At 38.3% G+C, this 19,277-nt stretch overlaps 3 protein-coding genes across 5 annotated transcripts; 1 reads left to right on the forward strand and 2 right to left on the reverse strand.

Moving 5' to 3' along the window:
• Window positions 1-1,808: 1,808 nt before the first annotated feature.
• cdx1b (caudal type homeobox 1 b) lies at window positions 1,809-3,719 on the reverse strand. Of its 2 annotated transcripts, XM_087807594.1 has the most exons (4): window positions 3,183-3,719; window positions 2,115-2,263; window positions 1,963-2,036; window positions 1,809-1,902 (listed from the first exon to the last, which is right to left on the reverse strand). In XM_087807594.1, the coding sequence occupies exons 1-4, from the start codon at window positions 3,664-3,666 to the stop codon at window positions 1,809-1,811; spliced, it is 801 nt and encodes a 266-aa protein (XP_087663720.1). In that variant the 5' UTR covers window positions 3,667-3,719. The 2 variants fall into 2 exon arrangements, with proteins under 2 accessions (XP_087663720.1, XP_087663719.1); XM_087807593.1 differs by having other exon boundaries at window positions 1,809-2,036.
• Window positions 3,720-8,061: 4,342 nt separating this feature from the next.
• On the forward strand, window positions 8,062-10,573 carry taf9 (TAF9 RNA polymerase II, TATA box binding protein (TBP)-associated factor). Its single transcript, XM_087806700.1, has 7 exons — window positions 8,062-8,165; window positions 8,471-8,552; window positions 9,416-9,552; window positions 9,724-9,858; window positions 9,937-10,012; window positions 10,154-10,267; window positions 10,333-10,573. Exons 1-7 carry the CDS (start codon window positions 8,130-8,132, stop codon window positions 10,491-10,493), a joined length of 741 nt encoding a protein of 246 aa, XP_087662826.1. The 5' UTR covers window positions 8,062-8,129; the 3' UTR covers window positions 10,494-10,573.
• Window positions 10,574-10,768: 195 nt separating this feature from the next.
• On the reverse strand, window positions 10,769-18,681 carry LOC148066310 (arrestin red cell). Of its 2 annotated transcripts, XM_087806699.1 has the most exons (16): window positions 18,501-18,679; window positions 15,876-15,906; window positions 15,664-15,724; window positions 15,313-15,357; window positions 15,128-15,225; window positions 14,639-14,737; window positions 14,497-14,556; window positions 14,042-14,109; window positions 13,812-13,947; window positions 13,664-13,748; window positions 13,527-13,599; window positions 13,322-13,459; window positions 13,170-13,253; window positions 13,019-13,095; window positions 12,584-12,638; window positions 10,769-12,516 (listed from the first exon to the last, which is right to left on the reverse strand). In XM_087806699.1, exons 1-16 carry the CDS (start codon window positions 18,521-18,523, stop codon window positions 12,426-12,428), a joined length of 1,224 nt encoding a protein of 407 aa, XP_087662825.1. In that variant the 5' UTR covers window positions 18,524-18,679; the 3' UTR covers window positions 10,769-12,425. The 2 variants fall into 2 exon arrangements, with proteins under 2 accessions (XP_087662825.1, XP_087662824.1); XM_087806698.1 differs by having other exon boundaries at window positions 13,664-13,947; window positions 18,501-18,681.
• Window positions 18,682-19,277: the final 596 nt, after the last annotated feature.

Genomic DNA, 19,277 nt, shown 5'->3' on the forward strand with positions numbered 1-19,277 from the left:
ATATATAGTTCAGATGATGTATTAGATGATTATGTATTAAAATATGTATGACATACATAAATTATGATATATAAGGTAAAAGGAAGGACACATCGACCAACTTCCCTTAATATTCCTGTACTCTAACCTTCAGCACAGGAAGTCAATCTACAGTGGTTGTTCGCATCACAAGGAAGTTTGTGGCAAACTTTAAAACAGCAGCGTTCCAGTCTGTTTTTGTAAGACCGTTGACCCATTTTGTTGTGACTGATTAACTTAACAAGGAAATTTATTTGATTGGGATTTGTGTCAGTGTTTATCTGTGTCAAGTGAAATGGCCATTTTAGTTTATGGACTATATCAGTAATTAAGGTATGCTCACAAGTAAACATTGCTAAAAATGTAACAACCCCGGTCACCAATATAGTACAATACAAGATAGACAAGGCGTTAGCGGTGCGATAATGGTGTGTCAGAAATTTGGGGCATGAACGTTTTAATATGTCAAATGTATTATTGTGAAAATGTATATCATATTTTCTTCAATATTTGATATTCAATTGAATGGTTATGATAGTCATGGCACTTTTTTGAGTTGCTTTGTATTGGCATCTTCTAAATGTTCGGGAGCTTGTAATGGTCCGTGAGGCATCTAGTAAGGACTGCACATCAAGACATGTGGCCTGTCTGTCTAAGGTAAGGTAAGGTAGAACTTTATTGATAGTAGTTTGTCTGGTGGTAAAAATAACTTTCAAATATTGAAATATCAAAGTAATCCTTTTAAATATTCACCACCATGTTAAGAGAGAGCTTCACCAAAGTGCAACATTCAGGAAAAATTGTAAAATTAAAAAAAAAGTAGAAAAGAAATAGAAAGCAAAACATATTTCAACAAATATCTTTAAAACTTTTCATAGATAAAACATTCGCTGCATGAGTTTTTTATTCTTCTTTTAATACAAACTTCATTTTAAAGTATACACATGATATGACAGGTGGGATCAAAATAACTTACAAATCATTTATAAAAACACAACTCAGCAACAGGTAGTTTATCATACTGGAGTGTTAATGTAAAAATAATGTTGGTGTTGGACAGTGCACTTCTGTGCCGTCTGTCATTGCTAATTATTAGGGTGAATGTTGGTAAGAAAAGGACTAAATAAAATTCATTGTCAGTTGACGAAGAACATAATTAAAAGCAAGAAACTTAGTTTACTGTTAATATTTACATGATAGGCTTTACAGAGCTGTTGTTAAATGAGAAAGGTTCTAATATGTTTTAGCTGCAGTCTGACCAATGAGAAAATTAAACTTTTCTCTTTAAAAATTCTTACGATACAAGCGACCTCAACACACAAAGTGTCTGTTTTCTTTTCTCATATGATTGCATATGTGATCAATATGACCAGCGATGAAAAGACTCTTTTTTTTTTTGTTTGACTACAAAATATTTTAATTAAAATAAATAAAAATAAAACAAGGGCACCCTTGTTGTATAGAAATGGCAGCATCAAGTCACATTCAGGTTACTTTTAAACACACGCATCACAAAATGCACATTTTTCCCGTCTGAAAGCTCAAACATGTTTTAGGTCCGTTTGTGTTAACAAAATGGAAATATTCCACACAAAAAAAAACTATAAGAAAAGAATATAAATTTGTCAATATGGAATGCTCAAGATTTATACGTCTTTGTATAATCAAGTTGCTCATCAAGTTATTTTTGACGCATGATAGCAAAATGAAATGAAGACAAATCTGGTTGATAAATAGAGCAAATGTTTGGTGGGCTGATATCAATATACAAGTCCAAATGACTATCCTCTTCAGAACTCTTCTTTGATGTTCATAGGCAGAGAGGATGGAGAGACCAGACCACTGCTGCTGGTCACCATCGCCACATTACTAGTGCCACTGTTGCTGTGAAGACCTCCACCGTTCCCGCTTCCACCCGAGGGCGGGGTGGGCGTTGTGGTGGACGGAGCCGGCTGCTGGAGCTTCTTCTTGTTGATTTTACGCTCTTTAGCCCTTCGGTTCTGGAACCATATCTTCACCTAGTCAATGATAAATCAGATTAGTTCATTTCTACCTTTTCACATGGTTGCACCCATTACTAATGGAAAAATATTCACCTGTCTTTCAGAGAGATTTAGCGTTGTTGCAAGCTCTGCCTTCCTCCTGATGGTGATGTATTTACTGTAGTGGAACTCCTTCTCCAACTCCAGCCGTTGGTGGTCGGTGTAAACCACCCGGTACTTATCTTTAGTCCTAGTCTTTCCATCTGAAAAAAACACATTGAACATTTATGTTTAATGATCAAGTAATGAGGCGAAACACCAACTCCTGAAAATAACAATGTGTTATTTTCCTCAGGGTTCATAAAATGAGAAAAAAAAAAGTTTTTTACAGTCAGTATTATTTCCTTAGTCTTTTCTTTCATGCAGTTTTTTTTTTTTACAGAAGTTAATCATCAGTTGTTGAACCACTTGCTGCATGACACTGGCCCGGTGAGGTGGGAAAGCGAGACAGAAGAGCGGCCTTATTAAAAAGAAGTTAATTCTCATTAACCTCGTCTGACTCAATATTAACGGTGAACACAAACACACTTACAATGGTAATAAATCTCCTTAAACACACTCTCTGTCCAATGTTTAAACTCAAACATTTTACTTTAAGCAGAACATCTGTCCATCCAGTTTATGCTTCATTTATTTGGAGATCGAAACCAACTGTCCGGGTCAATGAACCAACCAGAATCATCTGGAGTAATAGGTCACATATTTGACTTTAATCTATAGATAGCATGAACATAAATATATTTATAGTCAAAAAATGTTTTCAACAATAATCTTAAAACAATCCCAGCTGTTTGGGAGGCCACCCACGTCATATAAATTGAACCAACGAACAAAAAGTGAATAATAATATAAATATAGGTTAAAAAATATATATATTTAATTGGTCGGTATTATTATATAATGTTATGGTGCATTTGTTAATGGGTATAAAAACACATAATAGTTTTGCGCCACTTTTTTTCCCGGGAATTAATTAAAATATATTTTAATTCAGACTTTGCAAATAGTTGGATATAAGTAAAATATATTTGTAAAACGTCTTTCTAGACCATTGTCAGAATAATTTATCTTCCTTATTTCTTTTCTTGTCAACGTGATTTGAGCGTAAATCTCGTAACTCACTCGGGTTGGAAAGCGGCGCAGACGAGCGTCGAATCCATTCATACGGGTTCCGCCGCTGAGGTGACAACTGTCCCACGGACGCGTTCATGGACGACTGCAAGAGAGCGGGCGGCTGTACGGTGAACTCTGGTGGACTGAATCCCAGACTCGGGCCCCCGGGCCCGGTTAAGTTGGAGGCCGCGGGGGGGCCACCTGCCGCGGCTGCTGCTGCCGCTGCTGCGGCCGCGGCGCCGTAGTGATGCGGCGACCACTCGTCGCGTGTGGGGGGCGGCGGCGGGTAAGCCGAGCCCCATCCTCCGACTCCAGGACCGGCCTGCTGGTCGTTGCCGAGGCCGTGGTGGTGATAGCTGGCAAAGTCCGTGTACTGCGGCGGGGCCGGGACTGAGAAGTTCTGCGGGCTCAGACTGAGACCTGGGTGCCGGGTCACCGAGGTCTGGTGCGCGTACATCGCGGGGTCCTTGTCCAGCAGGTAACCAACATACATGCTTCCAGGGGACGGGGGTCCCTCAGAACTGATCGGATCCAGACTGTTCACCTGCACTCACACCTGTCTGCTCTTTCAATGAAGGCTCTCCATCAGCTGCAAGTTTAAACTCCAGCAGTCACGTGGTCGACTTTATGGCCCTTATCTCCCTCCCTGTCCATCCTCTTCCTCTTATCATCCTGGTCTGAAACAAGAACCACCTTTGGAGACAATCGTCCCATCCGCTGGATTTGACCCGACATTTAAAAACCTCGGCGCCCCCCGTCATCCCCGCCCCTTCCTCATGTCTGTTCCCACATTAGCATCACAGTCTCTTCTGCATTTCAAAGTTTCCATCAAAGAGAGAAGACAATGTTACAAATGAGCTACAAACATGTCGTCCGACAGGGTGACGCGACGCCTTTCAACTTATGTTATATGAAATCTCACCTAACAACAGCGCTGACGGTGGATTAAGAAGAGAAAGAGATCGAAATATTTCAATTTAGTTTCAATACTAAACATGATAAAAACTTGTTTTAATTTTAACATCTTAATTAATCTTTATAGGATTTTTCTCAAGATGAAAAAAAAAGTTTACAAAAAAATACTTTATTTATATTGAGTCGATTGATCTAACAAGCAAAGGTTCTGGTAAAAGCTTTATTAATTATATTTTCTAAATAAACGTTTAATGACGGGGGTAATATGTGCTCTTGGCGAAAGTGTATTTTATTTTTTCATCCAAAAGTTATGTCTTATGGTCATAATAATTAAGTGAGAACACTGGAATAGAAATGAAGACTAAACACTCTCTGAATGTAGAGGTTGAAATATTTGTGTGTTTTTGCAATATAGACAGCAACTCTCACTGGGGAAAGTGAAAATCCACATACAGTACTTTGAGTATTAGAGTTAAGATTCGTGGGTTTCACTCACACATCACACAATGACCAAAATGAAACACTCTCGACTATTCAATTTATCATAAATCATCTCTTTGGTTTGTGTCACAATATTTAAATTGTCCTCCTTCCAAAATTACTCAAACTTTTAATTTAATAAATGCTTACTGGTTTAACTATGTTTTAATTTGCTTTAAATTAAGATTTGCTTGAAAAACAGTCCCTGGAAAAAAAAAAAGTATAATAACACTGTTATCTCTGTGGTTAATGTTGTTTTAGATCATAATTTTTTTTTAAATAATGAAAAAATAATAAATAAATAACATTAAATATAATGACATTTAAATCTCTACTAGTCTGTATACCATTAGTAGACGTGTTGGATTTGACCCTTGGGTCTTGAGTTTGACACATTTCTAATGTTTTAAATGCACTTAAAGGAATTATCTACAACATGTAAATGGAATTGTCAATTACCTGCAAATATTTTATTTAATTAAAGTACAGATCCCAAAGAAAACTGTACCAAAGTCCACTAACAAGGTATTCATATATGTAAAGGAAATATGTCACCTCAGTATTTAAAAAGATTCATGGGATCATTTTCCATCAGCGTCACTTTCACACCTGAAACTTTATTTAGATAGTCACTCAACAAATTCAATTGTATTCCACTTCCACGCAACGTGAAGGACATTTACACATCAACAGATTGAAACTGACTAACAAAATAGGCTCCAGTCTGAAGGCCTCAGTCTGGAGCGCCAAGCCCTCTTTCCCGTCATCGTTTTTGTAACCTGAACTGGGAACATCTCTCATGTGCCAACAATCTCACCTCTTGGTTATTCACAAAAATGTTTTGGTGATTCCCAAAAAGCCCCACTTATGTTTGTCTTAAATTCAGTAAAATACTGTAATGTTCTCAACAAAACTGCTTTATTACTACTACTTTACTTCTGACAACAAGAAAATAGCTGGAGCATGAAGAAAATAAAAGTAAATCTTTTTATATTACATTATGTTATTGCTGTTCTCCTAAAAACTTTATTTTTAAATATTTTCTGTCTATGGCCTCTTGCTCTCCAATCATGCTCAGACAACCTAAAAGTACCACAAAGATGTTTTAAGTACAAGATCCGTTGGGGGTCTTTTATGCTCCTTTCACTAGTCCATTACTCTGCTACCTGTTCTGCAGAAATTATCAGCTTCTTTATGGATTTATGGAGATTTATTGTTGCACGCTGATGACTATTTAGTTTAGTTTGGTGTCGTAAAGTCACATAAAAACCGCAATAATTCTCTTCACACTCTCGACTGCCTGTCCGAGTGTACACTGACTAAACCAAACCCTACTCAACCTCTTCATTCTTAAATCCAAATAATTAATTCATATTTTAGTTTGAATTGATTCAATATATAGGATTGTTTGGCTAAATTGAAAGTGCAAGATTCAATTTGCAGCTCCACTTTATTTATTTTATATGTTTCGATTTTATTTGGACACATTGATTTTTTCAGAGAGTAGAGCACACACACTCTCTCTCTCTCACACACACACACACACTCGCCCAAACATAAAAAGCAAATTAAATGTTTAGGTTTGTAACTATCCAACCAATTTTATTGCTCAGCCGTGGATGGGGTCGAAGAGGCAACAGCGAGTGTAAACAGCCTCAATTATTGTAACTTGTTCATCAATTATACACTTTATCAAAAATAATGAATGGAAGTTTTAAGTGATCACATCATTTCTTCATGACTTGGAATTGATCGAATAAACTCGTAAAACACTGACTCTGTTGGCATGCAATGTATTAATAAATAAATCAGCTTTAAAATAATCATATTCTATAAAGGAGATAGTTCTCTCGGATAAATGCATACTTCAAATGTGCTAAAAGCTTAGGTAATGGTGAGATGGGCGTGCCCTTTGTCACCTGCCCGCAGGTGAACATTAACCTGTGTACCTCATAAAATTCAGCTTTATGGAAAGTATGATGATGGCGGCAGTCGTAAAGCTCAAAGACGATTTTGTCCTCGCCGGCCTCATTGCTCAACTTGACACAGTTTGTTTGTGACGAGTTTAACCCTGAATATCTCCCGCTGCCTATCGTCCTGGCTGTCAGGGCTGCCGTCAATCATTCTCCTGCTCAGGGTCGAGGAAGGTGTAACCAAACTCACCTTTAAATTGGGGAGGTGAGAAAGGGAGAGAGAGAGCGAGACAGTTCACCTGCTGATAATTATAAATGTATGTGTGTAGAGGAGGGTCTGTTTGTATTATATATGATTGGCATGTCCAAAGTCCGGTCTGTGAGCCACCCCTAAATTATATATCATGCTGCCCACAAAAGCTGGTTTTCCTTAACATATAGCCCTGAAATTATTTTATTGTGTGAAGATCATCATAGACCCAGAAAAAGGTTAGGTCCAATGTTTCTTTATTAATCCTTCAATATAATTCACTGCTAATTCTGTTTATCGATAAACAAATACTAAAAAAAATAATAATAGAGATCAACCTTTTCATGTGATTTTATCTTCTTTTTTTTTATTTAAAAAAATGGAGGATATAAAAAAAATCTGAAGGGCGAAAGTTGTTACACATGATCATTTATAACCATATAATAAAAACGAAAACTATTCTATGTTTGTTGAAGAAAAAGAGAAATTAAAAAGATTTTGGTATAAATATTTCAGATCCAATTTCATAAATAACAAGAACATCATACTACAGATTAATTTCAATCTTTTAAAATGACAAAACATTGAAAACTACACACTTTAATTACCCTTGGAATTTACATAAATTATTTAATTATTATTTTTTCCTAAAGGCCAGAGCGCCAACATCGATGTCCATCAGGGACTAGACAGGCATGTATGAGGGGGCAGCCACAAATCTTGAGGGGGCATTGTGCCAGGCCCCCTCTTGCCCCTGCCTAGACCCGGCCCTGGTTCGAGGGGGCACAACATTTATTTGAGGGGGCCAGGCCCCCTCTTGCCCCTGCCTAGACCCGGCCCTGATGTCCATATCAGTCAAGGATAATATTGTTTACATAACATACACGCTCCATGCCTTTTGTCACAATTGTATAAAGCTTTATGACCCTCATGATGACCCGGTGTGTATATCATTGAGCTGAGGTTACTCAAGGACTTGAGTTCAGGCTGGATTCCAGTACCTTTGCCTCAGAGACACCCCATCACGTGTTTTTGGTTTAAACTAATGTTAAAAAAAAATATTAATCTCAGATGAATGTAACTAGCAGACTTTGTTATTTAGAAAAATAATGTCTGGACGTTTGACGCAACGATTTTACGAGGCACTGTAAGTGGACAGCGCCCTCTTCAGTAGGTCCGATATAGTTGTAGTTACATTTTAATTATTTTACTTGTGTCGTCGTTCATTTACTCATATGGCATTTTTAAAAACTATTCACGCCTTTGTGTTGTTTTATGAATGTTAAATTATTAACAACAGACGCGGAAACGGGGGAAACTTCTGAGTAGTGTCCACTAGATGTCGCTTACGAGCTTCTGAAGCGTAGAAGAAGAACTGGAGGCGGGACAGAAGACAAAATGTCTGCTCCGAAAACAATTCCGAAAGATGCCCAGGTGCGTTTTTCTTTTAAAGTATATCTATATTATTAAGGTTAAGATAATCTTGAGGTTATCATAGTGTTTACTCGAGTGCACCTTGAGAAACCGACAATATGTTTTAATCGCCATTTTAGCTTAGCTTGTTTTGTCTGTTGTTAGCTTAGCAACATGCTACACTTAAATCGTTTTTTAAAAGCTATTTAATCGAACGGTTGAATGTTGTTATGCTGTGCACATTTGATACATCAGCCAGTTTTTTGGGGGGTGGGATTCTGTTTGTTTTCATTACTGTCTAGGACTTAAAAAGTTCTGACTTGCAGGTGATGATCCAGATCCTAAAGGACATGGGCATCACGGAATACGAGCCCAGAGTTATAAACCAGATGTTAGAGTTCACCTACAGTAAGTATCAATCTCATTTACTATGGACATGTTTTACATGTGATTTAGATAGTTTTCTTTTGGTTGTTTTTACACAAATTAGTTTAGTAGTCGCCAACATACTTGGTTTGATAGTAATGCCAAGATTCAGCAGAACCTCTAAACTGGAAATATAATTATAAGGCCTGCAGCTAAATAATATTTTTGTAATCGAGTATTTAACAGGAAATCTGGAGAGTATCTGGATGTTCTGTTCTATGTTGGTCTTTGTATCCTTTGTCTTTGTTGTTTTTCTTTGACCTATGTTCTTTGTGTTTATCTTTAGACTTAGATTGTGTCATCTTGTTCTTTCTCTTTATGTTCTTCTTCTTCTTTTATTTTTTATTCATTATTTTTTATTGTTTATGAAAAATTGCTGGCTATTGGAAAAAAACAATTTCCCGAAAGAAGACCTCCTGAGGGATCAATAAAGTTTTACCTTACCTTACCTTAAATATGGGGTTTGTATTGGCAAGAATCTGGTGATAGGACTGATGATGTATGAGGCACATGTGAAAAAAAAATCATGAACATGAATAGGAAAAAACACAAATGGGCACAAGGAATGAACTAGAAAAAAAAGCCAAAGCAGAGCTTCAACATATTAATGTTTCATAACATGTAAATACTTAGTGGGAAGGGGCTTTGAGACTTGATTATTAGAAAGAAGAAAAAAATTGAGATAATAATTACACGTATTGTTTTTTTGGTTGAATATTCGATTAATTGCATAACATTGCTAATCCAAAGAAAAAAGGTTGACTCAAGAAATCAAATAAATGCAATATAAAATAAGAGAAGTCAAAGTCTGTGACAAATTTATATCTTGCTAAATGATGTTCCAGGATATGTGACGAGCATAATTGATGATGCAAAGATCTATGCAACGCATGCCAAGAAGTCCACTGTGGACGCAGATGACATCAAACTCGCCATCCAGTGTCGTATGGACCAATCGTTCACCTCACCACCTCCTAGAGATGTAAGACCACATTTTCCTGTTTGAGTGATTGAAGTCGATACCCAAGAATAAATTTAGTTCTTCTTTTATCTCAAACATGCCAAGTGCATGTACCTGTATCTGTTGTTATTTACCTGTCTGAACTCTCCAAGTGCTCTTTTTCCTGGAGTTTGAAGTGTGTCTGCATTTCAGTTCCTGCTGGAGGTTGCCAGACAGAAGAACCAGACTCCGCTGCCACTCATCAAACCATACAGCGGCCCCCGTCTCCCTCCTGACCGCTACTGTCTAACTGCGCCAAACTACAGGCTCAAAACTGTGCAGAAAAAGGTGACCACACTTTCACTCATCGTTAGTGTAATGACTTCACAACTGCAAGCCAAATAAATGCTGTCTGTTGTGCTGCAGGTGACGTCATCTGCTGGCAGAATCACAGTTCCTCGTCTTAGCGCCGTCTCAAGCAGACCCAGTACACCCACGCTAGGTTTGTTTCTTTTACTGCAACTTTATTATTCATGAGTCTCACAAATCGTACCATTTTCCTTAAACTTAATATTGTCCATTCAAAGTGCAGTGTGTTGGATTTGTGTGTAGCTATTTTTAAATTTATGTTTAATGTCTTTAGCGACACCTGCAGTCCAGACGGTCACCAGTAAAATTGGAACTCCGGTTTCCCTGACTGGTCAGCGGTTCACCGTGCAGATCCCACCACCATCTCAGACATCTGTCAACAAGTCCGGTAAGAAATGCGACCTTGTTTGTAATTTGATGTGAATTTTTGTCTGAATAATTCCTAATGTTCAGCTATGCCCTCATCTACGCCCACCGTGTCAAACGTCCTCATCAACCCTTCTCTGATCGGCTCCAAGAACATCCTCATCACTACCAACATGGCATCGCAGAACTCCACCAGCGAGTCACTCAAGAGGAAACACGAGGATGACGACGATTACGATGCTTTGTGACGTGACAAATTTGTCCAACATTTGACTCCTTTCTATTTTAATGCAGCTTGTGATTTTTGAAGTAAAAGTGACCAATCAAATTTTTATGTTGTTTTTTTAAACAGCAGGCATTTAATTTACAATCATCAGGGGGAAAATGATTAGCCTTTGTTTAAATTATTTCAATTTAACATTTCTGGTCCCTAACAAAATCAAAGAATGCATTAGAAAGTAGAATACAGCATTTTTTATATTCACATTTGGAATCAGTTTCATGTGGAAGAAAATACACAATCTGTTAGTTCAATTTAATTTTAATAATAAAAAGAAAACTAAAATAAAAATCTCAAAATAAAAAATACAAGTTGAAACAATAAACTCTGAAATGATTACAGGGATAATGGTGTCGCCATGAAGATACAGTAGAAGTTATAATAACTATAATTAGAAGCAGAGTAATTTTACTTCCTGTTTATAGACAACAGCATCGACAGGCCGGGGCGTGGCACTTCATCAAAAATATTTTCACACGTAGCAAAGTTACCCCACAGATGCACGACAACGTAAAGACAAGAGTCACAGCTCGTACGATTCACAGCACTGCTCGCCAAACCAGAGAAGCATGCGCACGCTCGCTTTTTCTTCCCTTCATGGCGACGTCCGCCTGCCGCTGGCGACGTCCACCTGCCATGAGCCGACGTTCAGACCTAACAGTTTGGCGGTTTGTCTGAAGCGACTAAAAACCAAATCTTCCAAAAAAAAAAAAAAGAATCAAGCGTCAAAGAAACAAAACATTCGTCTTCCTGAATGCTGACCGTCGGCAGTCGGGTCAGAAATATCCAAATGGATAAACACAAGTATATTTTTACAGACGAATGTTTTTATTATAAGTCCCCGTCAACTACATCCCCCATAATGCATTTGTGTTTGATTAAGCGAGAGACTGATGGTCAAAAGACTCTCGGGCTGATTGGTCCATTTGGTCTCATTCAAATTTTGGCAATTTGTTCTCATTAATCTTGTTCTAAATCCAGAAAAAAAGGTCACAAGGTGAAATCATCTCAGAAATAATGTTCAACAAACATAATTAAGGCAATACAACAATAAAAGCTTTGATATCAATATCCAAAGTGGGAAGTTTGTTATTAACGTCATGCAAAACAATAGACAACATTTCACTTTGAGATAAATCCTTTTTTTCTTTGATATTATTCCTATTAGCAGTCTTGGCATTTGATCATTGGCATTAGCAGTTTGGAAAAAGGCACAAAAATGTTGTATTAAAATAAATTCTCAAAGTGCTTTCTTGGATTTTGGATCGGAAATTCAAGTGCCATGCTAATTAACCTACAACTACAGCTTTCATAATTAGGGCGCATTTTGAAATTTAGCTTGCACAAGATGTGCAAAAAGTCATGTTACAATTTAAAAACTTGTTTCACAATTATAGGTGTAACACACAACTAGTTTAAAAAGGCTTTATTTCAAATTACTTCTTTTGTAAAAGATCCAGAAAAACTGAACGAGACCAAAATGACCAATCAGAGTGAGAGAGCAAGAATGCTGGTGAAGTAGATCTGTGTGTGTGTGTGTGCGTGTGTGTAGAAAGACGACGATCACTGAACGACCTAGGCGGCTCAACGAGAATCTTTTCTACGTTTCAAATATATATTCTGTTTGTACAAGTTGGTCGCCTTACAGACGGCTGACATTCAAAGGAATTTCAAAATAAAAGCACATATGCGCTTCCTACAAATGTTTCTATTTTTAGTAGATGGTTGCTTCACAAAAGGCTGCAGACAAAGCGCCGCTCACATCAACAGTTTTCTTTCCCAACCTTTAAAAGAAACGAATGGATGAAGAGAATGAGGAAACACCTGTATCGTCCGGCCGCTGGGGAATGTAACGTATGATTGTGTGTCTGTGTGTGTGCGTGTGTAGCAGTGAGAGCTCCTAGCAATCCTCGTCCTTGTCGTCCACAACGCCTTTGAGTCGCAGGCGGGCGAAGTCCTCAAAGACAAAGTCGTCGTCTTGGGAGACACTGCTGTGGACGACAGACAAGAGACCTCGTCAAGAACAGGACAGAGACGTTTGCAAGATTGATCACTCACTTGGTGTCAAACTCTATCAAGTTGGTGTCGATGGGCGGGTCCGACTCAGGTACGGCTGCAACACAAAAACATATCAAGATAATGTTGATTCTTATCTACAGCACCTCAGCAGCAGCAAGTATTTCAATAATATTTGATTTTGTCAAGAATATAAGAGTCTTTAAACTACAGATTAAAATGCTATTAAATGTCACTGAAACAGTGAACAGAAACTCTGGTTGAGCAGCAGCATGAAGAGCCAGTTACAGTTCCCTAGAAAAGTAAATAAGAAGTGTCTTGTTTCTCCTGTGAGCTGATCAAACCAAGTGCAAATTTAAAGGGAAAACGAATCGACTATCCCTGATTCTAAATCACTTCTGTGTGAAAACAAAAACTTCAACTGTTTGATAGTTTATCGTTTAAAAGAAAACATGGACTAGAAGGAGGACAGGTTACCTGACTGAGGACGGGACGCAGGCGGCTCGGCAGGCTTTGGGTGCATCAAGATGAAAGGAAGTTCCACCGACACATCTCTGAGAGCCACAAATTAGGTCAGTGGCTGAACTATGGAGTATTTTATGTTCCATTAGCATTAGTTAAAACTCACCCTCCACGCGAGACAACAAGCTTCACTTTAACTCTGTATGAGACGAGAATTCCCAAAACCTCTTTGTTTGTTACGTCCTTTACACTGAAAAACGGAAAGAGAATGTTAAAAAGAAGAGTGTGTGTGCTTCTATTTCGTGGACATGCATGTACATGGTGGAAGAAGCCAGGTTGGTGTCCTCGTGCTTTAGCTTGCCGTCCAGAGCCAGTCCTCTCTTCTCTCGGTTCTTGTCCAGTGTGGGAGTGAGTGTGTAAACTTTACAGAAAGTTGAACTGGACGACACCTGGTCACTGAACACAAGCATTCCAGTATTAACTCGGATTTTCATTAACATTTTTGACCAGACAACAAACTTACTCTGCCTCCAGCTGAGCGACGGGACATTTGTACTGTGCAGTGCTGAACAGACAGATGTCGGCGTACTGACGTACTGTGGAGGAAATTCTCAGTTAGCGCTTGTGTTTCTTTGAAATCGCTCATGTGCGTTTACCTACCAGAGATCTTCACACGCTTTACCGTCTTAGTGGAGTTGTTGGTGACGTGAACGTTGACACTGATGGGCTCGCCATGATAGTACAGCTGCAACATCATTGTCAGGTTACAGCCAGTGTTTTTAACAAGTGTGCGCATGTGTTTGTGTACCTCTTTGTCCAGTGACGCCTCCAAGTGTAGCGATCTGTCCGACATTAGAAAGCTGCGAGTGGTTTCCACCATGGGCTGAGGTCCTGGTTTCTCTGGAGCATACTGGACCTTCCTGATCACAAGACGCACAGAGTTCCTGCAGAAGTGATGAATAATAAATGCATCAATATTCCTGAACATGGCTCGAATGTACGAGTCATCCGGAGAATGTTTGTGTTTCTTGGACTTGCCTCTTATGGATCTTCTCCTCTATCGACTTGGCACAAAATGCTCGGATCTCAAAGTCGACACCACAGGCCTGCAGACAAGAAGTGATGTATGACGTTTGTAAGAATTTGATGCGTTTATGGTATTATTACCATCATTACACTAATCCATAGTGCAAAAGGTCCAAGTAAAAGCAAGATGGCCAACAAAGGTGAAGAGTATTATACTCTATACCCTTACTCGTAATAAAATAAATAAAAGGTTACAATGCAACAATTAAGAGAGTTAAATAAAATGTACCACTTTGGAATATTGATTTTGAGAATAGTTTAAAGTAACATATTATACATTATTAACATACTGTTGCATTATTTTCATCCTAATTACATGAGTGTAGAAGTGTAGTAGGTTATACTAATATATGCATTACAGGGTCATACTTATGATTCATGAGATCATTTCCGTGTTTATTAGTTACCTTCCCAGTATCTTCTGGTCCTGGTTGTAAAGTGACTGAACAGGGAAGGTTCTGAGGAATCTGCATAGACCGAAAAAAAAAGAGAAAAGAAATTCAGCGCCGACTGAAGGCACTCCAACACTCACGCGGTCATGTGACTCACAGTGAAGTAGAAGGGGTGGGCATGTTGACCCAGTTTCTTCAGGAGTCGCTCCTGCAGACGACTGTTGGCTTTGCGCTCCTCTGGTACTGGAGGGAAAGCCTGTTAGAGGAAAGCAGAAGATACACTCCTAAATCATCGTCATAGAGCTAGCATTAATCACCGCATGGGGGCGCTGTGAAACACATAGCTTTTAACATGTAAACAACAAATCCCACCAACAATAAGAAAAAAAACTGTAACTGTAATCTGTAAAAGTATCACTAAAATTAACAATATTATTTTAATCATGATTACAGTCATGATCAAATCACATATATAAATCATAATTTTATTTTTATCATTACAATTTCTCTGTAAAAACTGACAACCTGCAATTTGATTGTATTGAGAGGACAATAATAATTAGAAAGTAAAATTATAAAAGTACATTTAGGTACTTGACAGCAATAATAGAGGAAGACCATTTTAAACTTAAAGAAAATGTCATACTTGGAAAGTGGAGATGTAAAGATCCTTCCGGAATGACAGACCAAGAACATCCAGATCCTCTCGACCATAACGAAACGCGCATGTTAATGTGACAAAGACTGGGGACAAATGAGGATATGTTTAAGTGTTCTACCAAGAAATAGCATCAAAAAGAAAAAACATCCTTCTGAAAAAGGCGTTGATACCTTTGCGGTCTTTCAGGTACTCCGGGTCAACCAGGATCACTCCATCTGTCGGCACAAGAGAAATAAACAGTCGCATCTTTTAACAGTGTTGATGAATATTTGCTTTTCAAAAAGCAAAATTCATGCTTAATGGAATTTTGCGTTTCTGATGCATTTATTTTATTATCCACATTTGGAACATGGTTAAGCCATGGAATAGTTATTAAATAAAATTTAGATGGATTAGAAAGTGAAATGAGTCTTGATTGTTCCAAAATCTACTGTCACATATTTGAAATATCAGAAGGTATTTCATTCCTCAACACTTAAAATGCAAAATAAGATAATACATATTCTTCATCTATAACTCACCAACAGGATCGACATGATCCAGGTGATCCACAAAGTCTCTCTTTCCCAAGTAAACAGTCACCTGTAGGAACATTCACAATGATTTCAGGGGGGGTTGAGCAACATTAAACTTTAGAAGGAACATTTGAAGAAACAGAAAGGTTTGTTTCACCATTAGAGGAGGATGTTGAATATCTAGAGGAAGTTAGTTTGCAGCAGTAAAGACACCCTACCTTACAGTTCGGACTTGACTTCTTGAAAACTCTGCAAACCAAAAAAAAAAAAAAGAGGAAATCAGAACAGAGTACTGTAATTTGTAACAATTTAAACGTGTAATTACAGATCCTTTAATAATACATTTACACTGCCTTTATGTCATATGTGATGTACATTATCTTGAAGAAAATAAATCAAACTGAGAGAAGGAGCACAAGTTGTGATCTCATCCAACTGTCACGTGAACCTGTGCCTATGGCTGCACTCAAAAGGTCCTGTTGCCTTAAACAATAGCAACCAGTTTGATTCAAAGGTATGTTAATGTCAGCAGCTTCTTATTAACGATAATGATCCTGTTGTTATTAAGACAAGCGTTGTGCACATTGGCCTGGATTTGTAGGAACAATCAAACAGTAGGAAACTACAATGATAGCTGGATTAAAAGCACTTATGCTTCCTCTGTTTCTCAAATACCTCACAAAAAAAACATTATAATGCACCACGTCTCACTTATGTCTGCACAGGAAACTGAAGTAAACCCACCCATGTACAGGCAGAATATACAAACGCCACACAGAAAGGCTGCAGGTTCCCTTAAGCTGGAAATGAACCAGCAACTTTCTCGCTCTAACGCAGCTGGTACACACAAATTACACATTGTGACAATGTAATTGGTAAGTTATAAATACACTACATATGAAGCATAAGAGTTTCAAGAGATTTTCTTATTATCAAAGACACAGCGATGTTTCAGAGAACTATAAGTCTCTGAGGCCTTGTCCAAAACAAATTGCATCTTCCCCCATGTAATCTTTCCTCCCTGACTGTTAAAAAAAAGGACAACTGTATGTTATAGGGATGAAAATGTGTGTCGGCAAGAAAGTTATTTGCCGACATTACTATTTGATTCTAAATAAGAAAAATGATTTGCTATATATTAAACTTGTGTTGGTGACCATCTTCTCTGTTGAGCACATTCTTGGATCTGTGTTGATCACTTGACGCTCATTTTAATGAGTAGACAAAGATTTTATGTCAATATTTACATTAAGGTCAACAGCCGTGGCTGATCAAGCACTAAATTGCAGTTTGCCATTGTTGTACCGTGACAACTCTTAGAGCGATGGTTGTAGAGACTGCGCTGTGACATCAGGGTTTTGGTTTCAAATATATTTATTAATAAAAATTTGGTTCCACAGAATCAAAGTATATATTTTTTGGTCCAAACCCTGTTACTGAGCGCAGCACACAAATAAGTGAGCTGTGGAGTCACAAGCAGAACCAGTCAGTGAAAAAAACAGAGACTAAAAAGTATACTGGACTGATTTTTGAGTTAGAAAAACTATTAAATATCAGGGTGATGAGTATCAATACTGTATCCAAATTAGCTTTTACTTTGTGCGTGCAAAATTTAACTCAGGAATGCACAACAAAATCTGACTTGACATGGTAAATATGTAATGTAAATACTTGCGTTAGAGACCTTAGACAAGAATATAAAACATATTAATGAACACATGTCACAAGCATGCACAGGTTTAAATCTAGTTTTCACTTTAGAATGTTAAGTAGTGGACTTTTACTCGTTTTAAATAAAATGAGAATTATGAAATGTGACACTTTTAAAACTAAGATCATTATTGTTTTTATGAGGTTACTTTTAAATAAATAAATGGAAAAAATTGCTGGTTGGTACAAATGTAAGCATCTTATGTTGTCACAACATCAGCTGGACTTCTTCAACACATGTGCAGACAGGTGACTTTGATATGGTGCACGGTGTTGCCAATAATAAATGTAAGCACTCTGAAGGTGACTCGATTAGAAGAACCCAGCTCCGACTATATAAAGAAGCAACGTGTGAATGCTGGGAAACCAGCCAGAAAGCACAACAGCCATACATTTAAAAAGGAAATACCACAGGAAAGTGTGATCCTATGACACACACCAGTGACTCTACTAATGTCACTGTAGTTATCGAGCTTCTTCAAACAAAGCTAAAAAAAAAGAAGAAAAAGAGGCTGCAGAGGAAACAACTTCTCTGCACCAAAGTTGCATTCACACATATTTGCAAGGCATTCCATGCGAAGACATGCGTTTACGCACACGACGCCAACGACTTCCTCCATGAATCGATGCTCATCTTCAGTCAATACGAGTTTTAGTGACTCTGACAGTGGCTTGAAAACCACCGTGGGAACTCCTGTTCCCCATCACTGAGACGTGTTTTAAATGTCAATCACTACGTGTAGCTCTGTGCTCGTCTGCTCGCCAGTCGCAGCTGGTTATGTAGGAATAAGAGATATTGAATTTTGAGATTCAAATGATCGCAACACAATTTTTTTTAATGTGTTTTTTCCGATCTGTAATATGGTTAATGTCCTCTCCGCTGGATAGGCATCGGTTAGCTAACCCCACCCTGCTGTGCTAACTTCGCCTCCTACGAACGAGGTCACAGTATTTGAAAGAAGCCATGAAGCCCGTGGACACACGGTGCAAACAGAGAGTCGAGATTCTTGCTGGAACAACAAGCAAATGTCGTCGCGCAGTCCTGCTGCCCCTCGGGCCAGCAGCTGCGCGGCTAACGTTAGCGCACTGCGTGATGCTAGCTAGCCGTTAGCTGCGGAGTCTGGTTCGCCTACCTGGTGCCCGCCTTGTCCCCCATATCTCCTCGGCAGGCGGATGGCAGGAGAATGCTGACAGAAATGAGCGCAGTGTTCACTTCAGGGCTGGCGTCTGTAGCAAGAGCTCCAGTCCAGCGTCCATGCAGCGATAACTAGTTAGTATGCTAATTTAATGTAGCGCCGCCTCGACTCCACTGACTTCCGCAAAGGCAGGTCTGTTGTTTGTGTGCGCGCTGCTGCGTGTGTGGACGTGCATGTGACAGCACGAATCACTAAACGTTGAAAAATAGACAGAAGATGATTCATCCTGAAGTAATATACTCACGTACGGCGATACGTTTTTTTATTAAAACACTGACACTTGTGTTTCTGCAACAAACATGTCAGATTTAAAACAAGAAAAAAAAAACGTCAACATTTACGCGCACCTGATCCTTATCATTTAGAATCGACTGTCACAGTTGAATAAACTATGATGACGCTCTGGATTCTCATCACATAAGAAATATAATAATATATACATCTCACTAGCAGGCATTTACCTCTCAATGAAACGGGTCTTTTTCCATTAATTTACAGGTTGTTTTTTCCAGTAAACTTGACTAAAAACGAGCATCTTGACATGCTAATGTCCAGGCAAATTTTCCTACAGAGAAAATACCTTATTTGATTTAAAACAAAACACATTTAAATAAGTAATAAACAATAGAACATCAATTATAAAATCGGAAACAAATGCCTCATGGACCGGGACCAGGCTCCGTACAGGGAGGGTCCGGAACCACTGCTCTACAC

Source organism: Callionymus lyra, chromosome 14, assembly GCF_982586985.1.
Source record: "Callionymus lyra chromosome 14, fCalLyr1.hap1.1, whole genome shotgun sequence".
NCBI classification, from domain to species: domain Eukaryota; kingdom Metazoa; phylum Chordata; class Actinopteri; order Syngnathiformes; family Callionymidae; genus Callionymus; species Callionymus lyra.

Bases quoted from the DNA above. Each gene is read 5' to 3' on its own strand.
- cdx1b (XM_087807593.1), bottom strand. From the start codon at position 3,666: ATGTATGTTGGTTACCTGCTGGACAAGGACCCCGCGATGTACGCGCAC. The intron at 2,264-3,182 runs GTGAGTTACGAG...TGTTTTTTTCAG, and splicing joins TGCGCCGCTTTCCAACCCGA to ATGGAAAGACTAGGACTAAA. The intron at 2,037-2,114 runs GTGAATATTTTT...ATCATTGACTAG, and splicing joins TAAATCTCTCTGAAAGACAG to GTGAAGATATGGTTCCAGAA.
- taf9 (XM_087806700.1), top strand. From the start codon at position 8,130: ATGTCTGCTCCGAAAACAATTCCGAAAGATGCCCAG. The intron at 8,166-8,470 runs GTGCGTTTTTCT...TCTGACTTGCAG, and splicing joins CAATTCCGAAAGATGCCCAG to GTGATGATCCAGATCCTAAA. The intron at 9,553-9,723 runs GTAAGACCACAT...TCTGCATTTCAG, and splicing joins CCTCACCACCTCCTAGAGAT to TTCCTGCTGGAGGTTGCCAG.
- LOC148066310 (XM_087806698.1), bottom strand. From the start codon at position 18,523: ATGGGGGACAAGGCGGGCACCAG. The intron at 14,110-14,496 runs GTAACTAATAAA...TCTTGTCTGCAG, and splicing joins GACCAGAAGATACTGGGAAG to GCCTGTGGTGTCGACTTTGA. The intron at 12,517-12,583 runs GTGAGTGATCAA...TGTCGTCCACAG, and splicing joins TTGATAGAGTTTGACACCAA to CAGTGTCTCCCAAGACGACG.